This window comes from Xenopus tropicalis, chromosome 2, assembly GCF_000004195.4.
Source record: "Xenopus tropicalis strain Nigerian chromosome 2, UCB_Xtro_10.0, whole genome shotgun sequence".
Classification (NCBI taxonomy): domain Eukaryota; kingdom Metazoa; phylum Chordata; class Amphibia; order Anura; family Pipidae; genus Xenopus; species Xenopus tropicalis.
In genome coordinates this window covers 81,384,904-81,400,295 of record NC_030678.2, presented here as the reverse complement: position 1 = coordinate 81,400,295, position 15,392 = coordinate 81,384,904, and the positions used below count along the sequence as shown (strand labels likewise).

The window sequence follows — 15,392 nt, the reverse complement described above, 5'->3', positions numbered from 1 at the left end:
GTTGTGAACTGTTTGTATATTATATGTGAGATATTGCATATCTAGAATGAGGTTGAAACTCACAATATACAAGTAAATATCATCCAGTATTCATTTTTATTTTCTGTTTTGTTATATTGCTTTACACACTTCTATTATATGGGAATTAAACATTTTTGGCACAGGTAAGATTGTAAAATCTCATTATAAAAATGTAGATCAGCCTCTCTACATCTCAAGCTCCAGCTAATACTAAGATTTCCAGATGTGCCTTCCTATGGAATCTGCAGTGTTGGCCATTGTCTTTCCCCTGGCATGGAAAGGGTTAAGGATAAAAGTTTGCATGGGAGCTGTTCGGGCTTTAGATGTGCAAACAGGGTGAGGAGAGGAGGGATTGTGGCCAGAGGGGGTTACTTACAAAGAAAAACTTCCTGGAGTTGTTAGAAGAACGTTAGTTAGAGATATAGGAGCTGTCTAACTGAGGCAGGGAGGGAGAGAATCCACAGAGCAGCTCAGTGAGTCAGGCATCATAATGCATGTCTGATCTCTGCACAAGACATTCTCATCACCCAACCAAAGCGGCTGACCTAAAAGAGTTAGAGAAGCAAAGCACGTGGTCATTTCAAAGGAAAGAATACAATCATGAAGAGAAGTATGATTCTATTATTGGCTGAGTGCTGTATTTTTCTCACAGTGGCTCACATAGCAAAGACATCTTACCTGAAAGAGATGGAAAACCCTAAGAAGCATCACCATAAGGTCCAACATGGGCCCTGCAGCTACACCTTTCTACTCCCTGAGGTAGACAACTGTCCCTCACCTCCGTCTAACTTTCAGGTATCCAACTCCCTGCAGAGGGATGCACCTCCACATGCAGAAAATCAATGGCCCAGTAAGAAGTTGCAGGATCTGGAGAGCATAACTGAAAATAACACACAATGGCTACAAAAGGTGAGATACTGTATGTACATACATACAGGCTATAATAGGGCAAGTGGACGATAATTACAGCTTTATAGCTCTTTTTGATGGCACAGGTGTTCAATTGGTTTAAATGGTTACTCTTTAATAGTGTTATATACTTTTAGAATTAGATAATGACTTAATGTCATGTCACATTGGGTACACAGTAACAAATGCAAGGACAAAGCAAGTTTCAACTTAACGCAGTGCACATCTTAGCAACAGTATATAGGTGTGTATGCACCAATATAGGAATGTGTACTGATGTCTGTTGGGTGCATGTGTATATGTTTGGGCTTACTGCAGTGTTCCCGTTTTTACATATAGCAGCTGGTAGCTCTAATTATGTAATGCTGTTAAGTTTATGCTTCCTCCATCTGTAAGTATGCAATGTACACATCATGGTGATGCAGTGTAAATAGTGTACTTACAGATGAAACAAGCATAAACTTAACAGCATAAAAGTACTGGAGCTTCCAGCTGCCATATGTAAAAAGGGGGGCACTACAATACCCCCAAACTTGGTTGGTTTCACAATGCTAACAGCATTTGGCTGTCTATGCAGCATCTTGGAGCATCCATATAACCCTTAAATATGTGCTGTGGGCAAGGAAATAGTACAAGCTGTAATCAGTGTACTTGGGCATTACCTGTAATTGTACTACTTTGCACCTATGCTAATATACATTTGTGACAGTTCTAACACTTTTCATTCCTTGACTTGACCTTTTTAATAGATAGTATAGCTTTATAGATTTAATAGGCCATCAGCACTGTTAAATATCACACAAATTCACATGGCCATATTGTTGCCCTATAATAAACATTACTCTCAGTATTAGGTTACTCTACATGCATTCAGACAAACTGTTTTTATAATTACATGCTGTGGGTCTTGTTTGTACTTGATTTATATTTGTTAGCTTACTCCACATACTGTACATTTTTTTCATTTTCAAATATAACAGTACATTTACAGCATTATATATGTACATTCCTCCATCTCACACATAAATAAATAAACCCTGAGTTTTATACACAATTGGAAATTAAACAGCAATTAATAATTTTCTCTCAAAAGGCAAAATGAATGTCTGGCCACAGATTTGTCTTAATGCATAGGACTTTGTACCATTTACAGTTGGCATAATACCCAAACTCAGGCAACATCTGCAGCAAGTTTAGCTAGGATAGTCAAAGCAAACCTGTGAATAAGCTATGATAATGCTCTATTGGTGATTGTAGTAGTACATTTGATAAGTGAGCACAGATGACCAGGGGGCACATTTACAAAAGCACGAACGCTCGATTGGTCATGCGAACGCTCCGAGTGTATTTTCGCCGATTTTTTCAGGCGTCCGCACGACTTTTTCGTACGGCGCACGACTTTTTCGTACGACGCACAACTTTTTCGGACGTTTGCACGAAATAATCGGAAAGGTTTTACCGCTGTTTACAATTGTTCAGTACGAAAATTTTGCGACTTTCGGATCGCCAATACGATATTATCGTGACTAATACGATTTTTTCGTAAGCATTTTCATGATATTTGCGATCTTACGAAATTTTCGTTTCCAACACGATTTTTTCCCATTCATGATTCGGATTCGTGGATTAGTAAATGTGCCCCTAAGTATAGGGTATGTCAATGAGACACCATACTCAAGAGTTAATAATTCAATATCTCATGATATGATTGGTTAGAAAGTGCCCAGTTATGTTTTAGCACTATCTCTATAGCTGCAAATTCAGCTGAACGTTTCCCTACAAAAATACATTTGTTGGAATAGTTTGGAGAGAATTACCTTCCTACCCTGCAAGTAAGGGTATTTACATCTGGACCACAGACTTTATCAGATGACTACTGCATATTACATTTCCCATAGCTGCCACAGGTGGTCTTGTAAGGACCTTTAAGTGTATCATCAGCTTGTGGTCCCCATTGAGATATAGTAGAATATCCCACATGGTGAGCTTTTCTGTTCAATTAAGCAGCTTCACACTGATCATGCAGTCTCTTCTTGTTACTATGAACATGACATGACAGGACATGAAGGGGCCAAGCAACAAAAGTAATGTAATAAAGATGTTCAAGGAGGTTTTTTTAAGATAACACCAACATGATGAGAGATGGGACAGGCAGAGAGAGTGGTCTTCAAAGGATCAGATTAGTGGGAGAGGGAACAGACATGAAGCACAAGGAAACATAAGATTCCCATAGCACACGTCTGTCTGTTTCTAGGCTGAGGGTTAGTATGAAGTATAAGCCTTCATTTATGAGAGCAGCAGGGAGGAATTATGAGATAAGCAAAGACAGCTTTCAGTGATAGCCAAGGGATGCAGGGAGCAGCAGATTCCAAAAGAAAAATGTGTTACTCTTATAGTTCAGAGAGCAAAGTGAAGGGAGCAGACTATGTTTGGTGATGTGTATGTATGAGATCACTGGTGTTTGGTATGTTAGTAAAGGGAAAGTTAATGTACAATAAAGTGGAAAGGAAACAGTTAAAGTGCAAAAGTCAAAAGAAAAGGCAAAGTGAGAAATAGTGGATCTCAAGCAGCAAAGTTTCCACAGAAGGGTTTATGGGACAGGGACGCCCACAAAGTTGTAAGATTTACATTAGTCTGTTTTCTTCCTATAACCCTATATACAGTCATTGACAATGCACCTAAATATGGTTTTTGCCCTAAACAGCATATGGGTTCTACATCCAATGCATATTTTAATACTTAAAAATGCACAAAAAGGCCATATTTAGGTTGAAAATACTAAGGTAGAGAAAGCTGGAATAGGTATTTCTTCCATGAACAGAGCACTTCTCAACCTAACCCTAATTTTTTATTAATTTGGATGTTCTCCATGTCCTACCTCTCATTAGCAATGTTCCAATATCTTTCACTGACAAGATCAAAAGGAGGAGTTGCAAGCTTGGATTTATAGCTCTGGCCTTTAAACAGATACTGACACCTGAAATTAATGCTTTAATCCATCTGATCCCCTTTGTTCCTCTATGAAGGGGCTACCATAATTGTGCAGCAGTAGTCCATTAGCATTAGAAACTATAAGTGACAGTCAGGGACAGTCAGGTTGGTTTTAGGAACAATTAAGTTAAGTAACCATTACTTACAAAAGCAGCCCTATCAGTGAAAAACTTTCGGCATGACCTATATGGAACTTTTCATGCACATTTATATTTTGAAAAGTATTTTTTTCATGTCAGTATCACTTTAAACCAAAATCCATAACTTTTCAATTAGCCCACCCCAATGGCATTATTCTTATTTTCTCATAGCTCTATAATATAAGGCTTTTTTAAAAATTCTCTTTCTAATAACATTTCCTTTGCTTAAACAGTACATTGAAATAAATGTCACTAAAGCATATTTCAAGTTAACGCCTGTTAACAGTACACTGCTTAGTCTTGGAAAATGCTGTTAGAAGACAAAAATATGCTCTATTAAGTTATTTTTTATTAAGGATTTGCTACCCTGTCAATCTTAAACATATTGGGCCCGATTCACTAAAGTCCGAAATAAGGAGTGCTATTTATAGCATGCGTTAAAAATCTTATCACTTCTTATTTTTCGCTCGAATCACTAAAAGGACACTTGTCATAATTAAGAAGCGATGTTCTTGGCGTTATTTATCTTGCGACGACATATTTTCAAGCAATATATTACGCAGCGCACAACATATTACGCAGCACGTTGCTTGAAAATATGTCGTCGCAAGATAAATAACGCCAAGAACATCGCTTCTTAATTATGACAAGTGTCCTTTTAGTGAATCGAGCGAAAAATAAAAATTGATAAGATTTTTAACGCATGCTATAAATAGCACTCCTTATTTCGGACTTTAGTGAATCGGGCCCATTATGTATAGTGACTGGAGGTCTGGAGGTCTGAAAAGAAATGCAACAGATTACTAAAAAAATGCATCAAATACTGTACTATTTCTAAATTTTGGATTTTCTATTTATTAAGGTTATTTTATCATACCTGCATTTTCTAGCCTAATGTATACACTGGCACTGGCATTATAGAGATAGGCATTATAGAGATGAGAGAAGCACTTCCCTTTGGCTGGTGCTTTACCGACTCAGCCATTAAAAATGCTACTTTATGCCAATATTATTAATAGGGAAAAGAGATAACATAGTTATGTATACACTGTAATAGGAGATGATATGTTTGGAGATACCAAGTGGGACTGTGAATGCTACACAGGAAATCTATCAGAATCTAATTTTGTGCAATTTTCATCTTGGCTACAATGAACTTCTAACATCTATTCAGAATGGTTAACCAAGACTGTACCATGAAAAAGGAAAACTCAAGTTTAGGAAGTTATGGAGTAATGTAGTAATCCAAAACAAGAAATATATCAGGGATCTTTTATTGCTACAAGTGCAGCTGCAGTTGCACACATTTCCCCACAGTTGTTGTGTGACAAAAAAGTTTTTTGTATCAAAATGTGCTCCTTGCATGTCTCTACATGTGTTGTGTTCAACACCACTTAGTCCATCCTGACTCCTGTTTTTCATTCAGTACAGTACATCTATTGGATCACAAAGGTGGTGGTAGCTCCAGGGTTCCCACTGCAATCTCTGTCACTGGCGCAGTACATTTGCAGCTAACAAATCAGGCACACATATCATTTTGATGTCGAAAAGCCATAAATGATGGCAACCAGGCCTGGACTGAGAATCTGTGAATCCCAGTCTAGACTTGATGGCAACCAGAATCCAATTTGTGTTGCAGGCTCAGCTGTACATGTTTTAAAGCATCAGCCACGACTGCATACGATGCATCACACCACATTGTGCGCCACATTGTGTGTAAAAAAACATGGCAAGTTGCACTTGAAATGGCACTTTGCAAACTGCACTTGTGCAAGTGTAAATGATTCCCATTGTTTTTGCAGAGCAGGCAGAGGCCACAAGCCTTAGGGACTTAGGGTATATTTTGGAATTGAATGTTTAATTTTAAGAAGAGGCTTACTAACTGTAAATATTAGAATGCATTTTCTATAATTGTTTGGTTTTGCAATAGTACTTCTGTAAGTCAGCTTTATACAGATATAAATTACTCTAGTAAATTCAGGCTCTTAGTTGCTGTTACATCTCTATAATCTACATGTTGGTGGCTTTCTAATGCACCACCTTGTAAACTATATCCTTAGAAATTGTGCATTCTGGCATCAAAGCATACTGTTTATAACTAAAAGAAATACCGCCTCCTCTGGAATATAAAGTGTAGTTTACAGAAAAGATGTAATCTAATGCTACTCATGGCTGCTAGTGCCTGAATGGGAAAAGGGGATCCAGAGGTGAGCTAAGATGAACAGAAGTTGATGCAGAATTGTGCTCCTTTTGAAGCACTGAAGCTACACTGAATAAAATCAGCTACCACTCTTATTACACATGTTAGTATAGATTACTTCCATTGAGACTGAAAGAAGGGCAAGCGGCTTGCGGCACAATAAGTTTGCTGAGATTGGAGAATGATAGGTCTGGCATAGGGGGACAAATATCATGCAGGAAGTCTAGACTGGGAATAGAGATGAATGCAAAAATAGGACAAAATATAACTGTGTCCTCTCCTCTTTCAGACCTCAGCCATATATATCAACCACATATTTCCATGATCACTTACATTGATCACTGATCATAATAAACATGTGCCCTACTAGTGAATTACACTTACCTTGTCTGTTGTTATTACAGAATTAAGGCTGCTCACTCATCTGCTCCTGATGATACTCTGCCAGGTCTACCTATTACTAGGACAACTAGACAAACTAGTCAGCCTAGAATTTGAAAAATACTTTCAGTTTGGTTTCAGTCTGTTGTGTTGCCTTCCATTAAGGAGGAAATAAATACTTTGGTGCCTCCTCTAACTCCACATTCCTTGCCATGTGCCTGTAGATACAAATAGGAAATTAATTGTGGATGTGCCACTCTCCAAAATAATACAGTCATTGAACACTTTAGTAAAATGGTACATTTTATTTCTCTTCACAAATTCTCACCAGGTGTTGAACTCCAACTTTTGTTTAACACATTTCTCTATTTACAAGACTTGTGCCTGGTAAATGGCACATTTTATTTCCCTTCACAAATTCTCAGCAAGTGTTGAACTCCAACTTTTTTTTAACACATTTCTCTATTTACAAGACTTGTGCCTGGTAATTACTTCCCACCATGGGTCACTTTGTAAATCATTGGGGATCAGACTTTATTTTGTCTTCATCTTTACCAGAAAACCAGGAAAGGAGCTACCAGAATTATTGCAGTATTTTAACTTAAGAGCTTTTGTCCTGAAGAGTCAAGCATTCTTATGTTCATGCTCCAGGCTTGGAAAAAAACCTTCTACCAGATATTCACCCAGAAGCCTGCTTGTGTAGGTCCAGTGGCCCCTCTGGGAGGAGGGGTGGTATTGTAAGGACTGCAGATCTCGAAGGCAACAAAGTCAGTGGTGTCACTGCAATGAAGTCAGTGCCTTACTTGAGACTTTGGTGCTGAAACAGTTGCAAAGTTTGTAGTACAAAAGAAAAATGACCTCACATGACTAAAAAGCATAATGAAATTGTTGCCTATTCATCCAGCACTACTACAAAATATGGACACAGCTATATAAATTTATGTTTTAAAACTGTAACAAAAATGTATGTATGTTATACTTTTCATTTAAACAATATGGGGGTTCCTAAAAGAAGCTGTGTACAATTTCATCAAGTTCATTTCATAGCTGGCTTGTAACATAGTAAAATCTTGCTCCCCTTATTGGAGGGCTAGACTTTGGGGCACATGCCCTACTAATATGAGTCAAGGCCAACCGAGTAGTCAGAGATGAGTACGTAAGGAGACCATAACACACACGTGTTCCTTGACGACTTTCTATGGGCTTATGTTCTTATTTAACATTAGTCAGGTTCGACAAACTCAGACAGTAAACAAACCTGAGAAAACCACACATTGATAGCTAGAAAGCATCATTTCTGGGATCTATAACTGATGTAGCACATTAACTACCCTCAGCCGGTACCCTTATTCTATCCTAAAAGACGTCCAATATTTTTACATGGTTTTTACTAAACAAGGTATCCTTATTGCTGTAAAGAGCTGTTGGTCCATTTTATTTTCTTTATATAACTTATACATGATTACAAAATCCAAAACGAGGGTTTGTTTGATCTAAAAAAGGTAAAGAAGTAATAAGGTATCTGCTCTAACTCAAAGATGTTTTATATTTATTAGCCAAACATTTTGTTAGTTACCCAAGAGGCTGGAACTACAAAAGACATTATATTATGTGCATTTCCCACTGTCACCACAACAGTAACATTCTTAGCATAAAAGAGAGATGTTCTGTATAACCCCAAATGGTTCAACTATGATCTGCAGAACTATTCCACTGACTAAACAGACTCTTGCTAATGATAAATCATGTGAAATGTGCTTGGGGACTTTAGAATCCCATCATTCAAAGTAATTACAGAAATCTGCCTGTCATTTGTGGCTACGGAAAACAAACTTGCGTCTGGGATTGCCATTTATACACAACAGATGTGTAGAAAATTAGCAGATAATTCTGTTACAGTAGAGGTGTGTCAGATTTTATAGGCATTTGTCTTTTTTTTTGGAAAGCACAATATTTAGAAAATATAAATCTTTTGCTTTTTGTAAGCTGGGGAGAACAGCTTTAAATGACTTTTGATGTGTTGCCTATTTTTGGTAAGTTTTCTTAGCAAGAGAATTCAATATGTAATACTGTAGTGTATATTAACAATGTAAACTACTTAATGCAGACTAGTATTCAGGTAATCCGTGCACACAGAATAGCTGGACAGAAACACTAATTGGTATTTGATACTGTCTTTGAAATGTACTATTGCCCATCTATATAATAAAAAACTATTTCTAAAAAAATATGTTTTTATTCATATTACAAGAACAACCATAGTGCTTTTAAGATGGGCATAAACTATTATCTATATAATAAGTGAGCATTAATTAAAACTTGAAAAAACAACATATCCACCTCCAAAAAAACAACATTGGTTTCATCAGCATATGCATCTGTAGGTATGGTCAGCCCTGGGGGTTCCCCATGTTTTCAGTATTTCTGTGTTGCATTATATGTTAAATTATTTTATTATCAGTGATGATTGATTTATTGATATGGGTTTCTAGATCTTGATTTTACTTTACCCTTATAATGGAGTAAGATGCAACTGTTAACTTGCTTCCTAGAGGGCCATGAAGGCTTAGCAAAGTTTAGACTATTTTGACCAATGATCATATTAAATGGTTAGAAGCTTCAACAAACATTGTTCATCCACTTCCTAAAGGTTTACCCTTTGCTTGTAGAAATGAAGTGACAGGAGCTTTTTCTTCTGTAAGTTCTTCTACATTTTCTTTGCCTTTTCCAGGACAAGTGTAGAAAATCTGTATGTAGCAGCCAAACTTTTTTAAGAAAGTAAAAGCAGCTGAAGTCACAATACAGATATAGGCAATAATATAATTAAGAGTTAGTCTATGATGTAGGGAAGTAACTAAAAGGGGTGCAGGAGTTGCAAAAGCACAATGTAGCAGAACCTTGCTAGATCATAAAGGGGAGCAAGGAACTTGAGTGTGTTACCACATAAAAAAAACATTCACATGTGTTGGTTGAATCATACAACTTCTTGGTCTATTAGTGTTTGCTCTGCAAATTCAAATTCAAATTTTATTTGTCACATACACAGTACGATATGTAGTGAAATGCTTATATGACCGCCATTGACCTTAGAAAGAGAATTACAGCTTGTATAAGAAATAAATATGAATAAAGAGATACGATAGAAAATATATACTTGTACACAAGAATATACAATAAAAATAGAAATATACTGTACAATAGATACAATAGGAATTTTGAAATTTGGTGAAAGAAAGATGGTGTGCAAATATGCATAAAAAGTATTATTAAGGTGCCTTTTTTAAGTGACTTTGTGCAATGGTCCAGAATGTAAACATAAACATGAAAGTGAAGATATGAGTGTAGATGTGCGTGAATGTGTCCATATTGTCCATGGATGTTTAAAATTGTATTAATTCTGCGTGTGGTTGAGTAGAGACTGTGTAAGCATATTCTCCGAAGCTCATCAGTAGGCATCCCAGATTGTTGTGTTGGTGAGGGAACATTGGGATATTGTTAAATGTGTTTGTTATGTTCTGTACTAGTACAGGTATAATGACTAAAGCCCCATGGACAATATAATTTAATTTCTTGATGTCACTGTTGGGGGGGAGGGGTGGCTGTGAGCTAAACATGGGACAAGATATTGAGGAGGGGGCATTAATGTACAATGACATTAAAATATACACCTGTACAGGATTACTAATACATATGACCTTTGATTCCTATATATCTTAAAGGGCTATATTGAAGCCCTTGTGCCAGGATATTAGGATACAGCTCCATTTCTGGGTGGAGTCATGTTAAGTTTGGCACTCTTTCCCACTAGCATCCACCCATCATCATAACTATGTGTATATGCTGTGATTTCTCTTTTTCCACCACTGTTTGAATTCTCCTATACAGAGGTAGAACAACTATATTTCTAATTTGTATTGGCTACACACAAAACTGATATTTGTCTAGACAAAAACATTTTTTGTTTTGAAATATACATGTGGTGTTGAGTTTAATTATGGTTTTTCCTTTTCTGTTACAGCTGGAGAGTTTAATTCAGGATAGTGTAAGAGGTGAAAACGGAGGTGCACAGAGGTCAGCAGTACAGAATCAAACTGCCACAATGCTAGAAATTGGCACCAACATACTAACTCAAACAGCAGAGCAAACAAGGAAGCTGACAGATGTAGAGACCCAGGTATCAACAATTGAATATATTGTAAAGATAAAGCCTGTTACTTATCTGATTCATGTAACATGAGCTGTAACTGAGTACAATACAGTGACTTTTAACTATACATAACTATAAATGAATAAATAAATATCTTTGTGTGTGTGTATTTAGGTTTTAAACCAGACAACTAGGTTGGAAATCCAGCTGCTTGAAAATTCGTTATTCACTAACAAACTGGAGAAAGAAATGATGTTGCAGACTCAAGAAATAGTCAAACTGCGTGAAAAGAATAGGTAAGAGTTGTGTTGTATAAATGATCACCGACTATGGTTCCTTGTTCTCATCTTTCATATTTGCTAATATGAAGAACTGCAACCTGCCAGTGTAAAAGTGGAGCTCATTTATCAACAGTGGGCAAATTTGCCCATGGGCAGTAACTAATAGCAACCAATCAGTGATTGGCTTTTTTCAGGCACCTGCAGGTAGAACAATGAATGTAACAATTTGATTTATTGGATTTGGTTACTACCCATGGTCCAATTTGCCCAGTGTTGATAAATGACCCCCAGTATGTTTTATGGGCAGCATATTAGACCTGTGCTAAACAGTTTTTCTATTTCTCGTACTCTCTCCCCCAGTTTCATATGAGATCTCTAGCATGAAGAGATACAGAGAAATAAATACTGTAGTTTCTTCCCTATTCTATTTCTCATCCTGCCAGCCTCTTATGAGGTTTCTATCCTGAGGAGATATTGAAAAATGAATGCATATCTTCTTTTTTTTGTTTTTTATACATCCCTAGTCTATTATGAGGTATTTATCCTAAAGAGATATGTAAAAATGAATAGTTGTATTGCTCCCCAAACATGGCAGTAACTGCTGCTACTTCTACACAAAGAGCATATTTGTGTCAAGATGTTGCATTCATATTATAATTTTTAAAGCAAATATATCTTGTTACCATGCTTACCTTATATCTATCTCTTATCTAATTTCTGTAATAATGTTTCAGTCATTTCCTTACTGCAATTTTTATTGTACATTTTCTAATCAATATAACTGCTCAGCTGTTAATATAACTATTAATGCAACAGGAAGTACATTACTGGCCAAATAGTCCAAAGCAAAGCAAAGACAGATGGTATCTAGCTTATTCAAGTGGCTTCTTCAGTTCAACTGAGTTGTAGGGAATTCCCTGGAATTTAAACCCATGAGGGTAATACAGTGACAGACATCGAATCACAATAGTACCATTAAACTTATTCAGTTAAGGTGGCCATACACGGCCTGATTGTAGCTGCCGATATCGGTCCCTTAGACCGATTAGGCAGCTTATCGGCCCATGTAGGCCTGCCTGACCAGATATCAATCAGACCGGTTACAAAATTTAGTTGGACAGATTGCGCCATAAATTCACCCAATATCGCCCACCCGTAGGTGGGGATATCGGGAGAAGATCCGCTTGCTTGGCGACGTCACATGTATGGCCACCTTTAGGCATTGGCTGAATCTCAAAGGTGTGAAAAAGTGTGATCCAGTTACAATGATACCATATTGTTATTGAAGCGGGTGTTATAGGCTGAAGAACACGCTTAGACCAGGTCCAGTCACTTCTCCTGGGGTTTGAGTTTGCCATACGTGACAACATGACTGGAAGTGTGAAACTGCAAAGGTAAGGATGTCAAAGTGGCATTGTATGTTGCTGAAAGTGGTGTCACAGGCCCACTTTTCTGTTCATGATTTTTCCAGTCTGGCATATATGGCTTTTTTCACACCCCTTTCAAACCATCTGACTTCTCGCTCCAAAATATGCACATTGCTCTCCTCAAAAGATTGTCCCTTTTCCCTTGAAATGAAGATAGACTGCTTAGTCTTGTCCTGAGGAGTTAGCCCTCCAATGTTGGGCCATTCTCTTACAGAGAGGAGCAATTATGAATGGATGTCTGTGACTGTACTACCCTCAAGCGTTTAAATGCAGGGGAATTCCCCCCCACTTCAGTTGAACTAAAGAATTCACTTAAATGAGTGGTAAAATATTTTTAAGACATCTCAAGTTAAGAAATCCAGCTGCTTTAGACTTAATTCTACTAGATACTGTATATCATGACATTGGTGAATGAGAATCTTTGTAGACAGACAGAAGATGTTTTCCTAAATTATTGATATTTTGCTGCCTTTTTAGCTTTCTGGAGCATAAAGTCTTGAAAATAGAGGAAAAGCATAAAGAAGAGGTTGAAGTTCTTAGATCTGAGAAGCTCCAGGTGGATGATGTACTCTCCAGGCAAAATGAATTGATTGGGGAGTTGGGACAACAACTTAGTGAAGCAACTGTGAACAACAGCATGCTGCAGAGGCAGCAGATAGCTATTATGGAGACTGTTGGGCAACTCATCAACATGGTTTCACAATACAACCGTGAGCATCTACTTTGGAGCATTCTGTTTAAGTCATTATAACATTGTATTACAAAATACATTCCCTTCTTGAGGGGTTGTGGAATTTATCACCTTTAAATGCAAAGGAAATGTGTTTTGTATTTTTGTGTGTTGAGCAACTTATCACCTTGAGAACATTATGAGCACACTACACACTGCACACTGCACACTACAAGGGTGAGGGAAGTTGTAATTGCATTAAATGTGGGTGCTGTCTGTTTATATGGCTCAAATTCCAACTTGTTGTTTATACAATGGTTGACTGGGTACTAGTGATGGGCGAAATGTTTCGCCAGGGATAGATTTGCAGCAAATTTACGAGTTTCCAAGTTTTGGCGGATTGTTTCTCAAAACGGATGGAAAAATTTGGGGTGCATCCAAAAACTGTTGCAAAAATAATCGCGTGTCCAAAAATTGTCACAAGAATAGTCGCGGGCGTCAAAAGAATAGTCGTGCGTCTAAAAATTGGTGCAAGAATAGTTGCAAGTGGCAAAAGAATAGTTGTGGGCGACAATTTTTTTTTGCCACGCGACATTTTCACCGTTTTGCTAATCTTTTGAAAGATTCGCTAATTTTTGGGTGAAGCGAAACGGGACAGATTCGCTCATCTCTACTGGGTACTCTTTTTAGACCTCACATATTTGGTATGCTCTAGGGATGATTGCTAAAAACAATACCTTATGAGGGTTTTATATGAATTATGAATATTGACTACACTAGGATGTCACATTTATCAAAGTTTACCAAAAAGTATTGATTTTTAACATTTTTTACTGTGCCTTATTTACTTATGTGGTGCAAATATTCCCCTCAGTCTGTCATGGTTGCTACAGCATTCTTTCTACAGTTTCAGTGTAATTGTGACAACCTCAAACTTGCACAGATTATTTACACCAGACAAAATGTTTGCTTAGCTTAGCAAATGTAGCAATTCATGCTTCACTTTAACAGGAAATCATGTGAATGGGACAAAGGGAGCCCTGTACTTTATGAGTGGTCTATGGCAAGTGTTAGGTACAGGGCTCACAAGCCTTAGTGCTTGCAAGAATTTAGATTTAAGTATTACATTCTATTTTAATTACTAAAGGCTAATATTTTAAAATGGGCATCACAAAATATGGCTATATTGAGAACAATATATTAATAATAATATAATAAGGGACATCTAATTAAAACAAATTAGAATTGCACTCATGCCTAAGCTTTTTTTAACAAGAAAGTAATGGCCTAAATTTAGGAGTAATGGTTAACTGACAAATAGTTTCCAAAGCATTTGTAGACATATACATGTTTGATAGGAAGCAATTACTAAAGAATTAAACATATTATTATGTTACTTCAAGGCTTAAGTTTACAGCTAAATATAAACCAGAATATAAACATAATAATATAATTTTAAATTTTAGACCCTAGACACCAGGAATTAAACTCACAGTTAATTATAGTAGGCGCCATATGTATACTTACAAAATTGCTGATGGGAAACTGAGAAGAATAACTAAAGATTTTATTGACAAAACTGTGTGTGGTAATTTAAAATGGTAGGAAATAAATGGAGCACTTGGAGACCAAATAATAAAGACAAAAGACACATTTGGTGTTATGTAATAAAGACACACAGTTTGCCCAGGTGCAGAAACCCATAGAAACCAACCAGTAGGTTGCATTTATCACCTTTTTAAAACCTTATTGGTTGCTATGAGTTACTGTTCCTGGGCAAACTAAGTACCCTTTACTATATAGGGAGGCTTGTTTATGGGGGCTTTTAGCATTTAGTCCAACTGTATGTATGTTGGTACATTTGTATTTACATAGCACTACAACTACACTATGGGGCAGATTTATCAAGATGTGAGTTCAGAGCTTAATACATAAAAACTCACCCATGTTCTATTCATTCCTGTGGGATTTTTAGAGGTGTATTTATCAATAGGTGAAAGTGAGAGTTCACCATTTGATAAATTTGCTCCTAAAAATCCCATAGGAATGAATAGAACGTGGTTGAGTTTTTATGTATTAAGCTCTGACCTCGCATCTTTATAAATCTGCCCCTAAGTTGCACTGTAAAGTTTTATACAGGTACAGTACAAACAGGGAAACAAAAAAGAAAATAAGACCTAGGGGCCCATTTACTTACTCACGAACTGTCCGAATGCGTCCGATTG

At 36.9% G+C, this 15,392-nt stretch overlaps 1 protein-coding gene across 2 annotated transcripts in view; it reads left to right on the top strand.

The window, feature by feature from the left end:
* The first annotated feature begins 421 nt into the window (after positions 1–421).
* The window catches only part of LOC100485272 (angiopoietin-2), a 29,236-nt gene continuing 14,265 nt past the window's right edge, over positions 422–15,392 (top strand). For both annotated transcript variants that reach the window (XM_004911568.4, XM_002936215.5), the window contains exons 1-4: positions 422–930; positions 10,661–10,816; positions 10,964–11,085; positions 12,975–13,207. In XM_004911568.4, the coding sequence (XP_004911625.2) occupies positions 622–930; positions 10,661–10,816; positions 10,964–11,085; positions 12,975–13,207 (820 nt within the window). In that variant the 5' untranslated portion in view covers positions 422–621. The remainder of the gene's footprint in view (positions 931–10,660; positions 10,817–10,963; positions 11,086–12,974; positions 13,208–15,392) is intronic.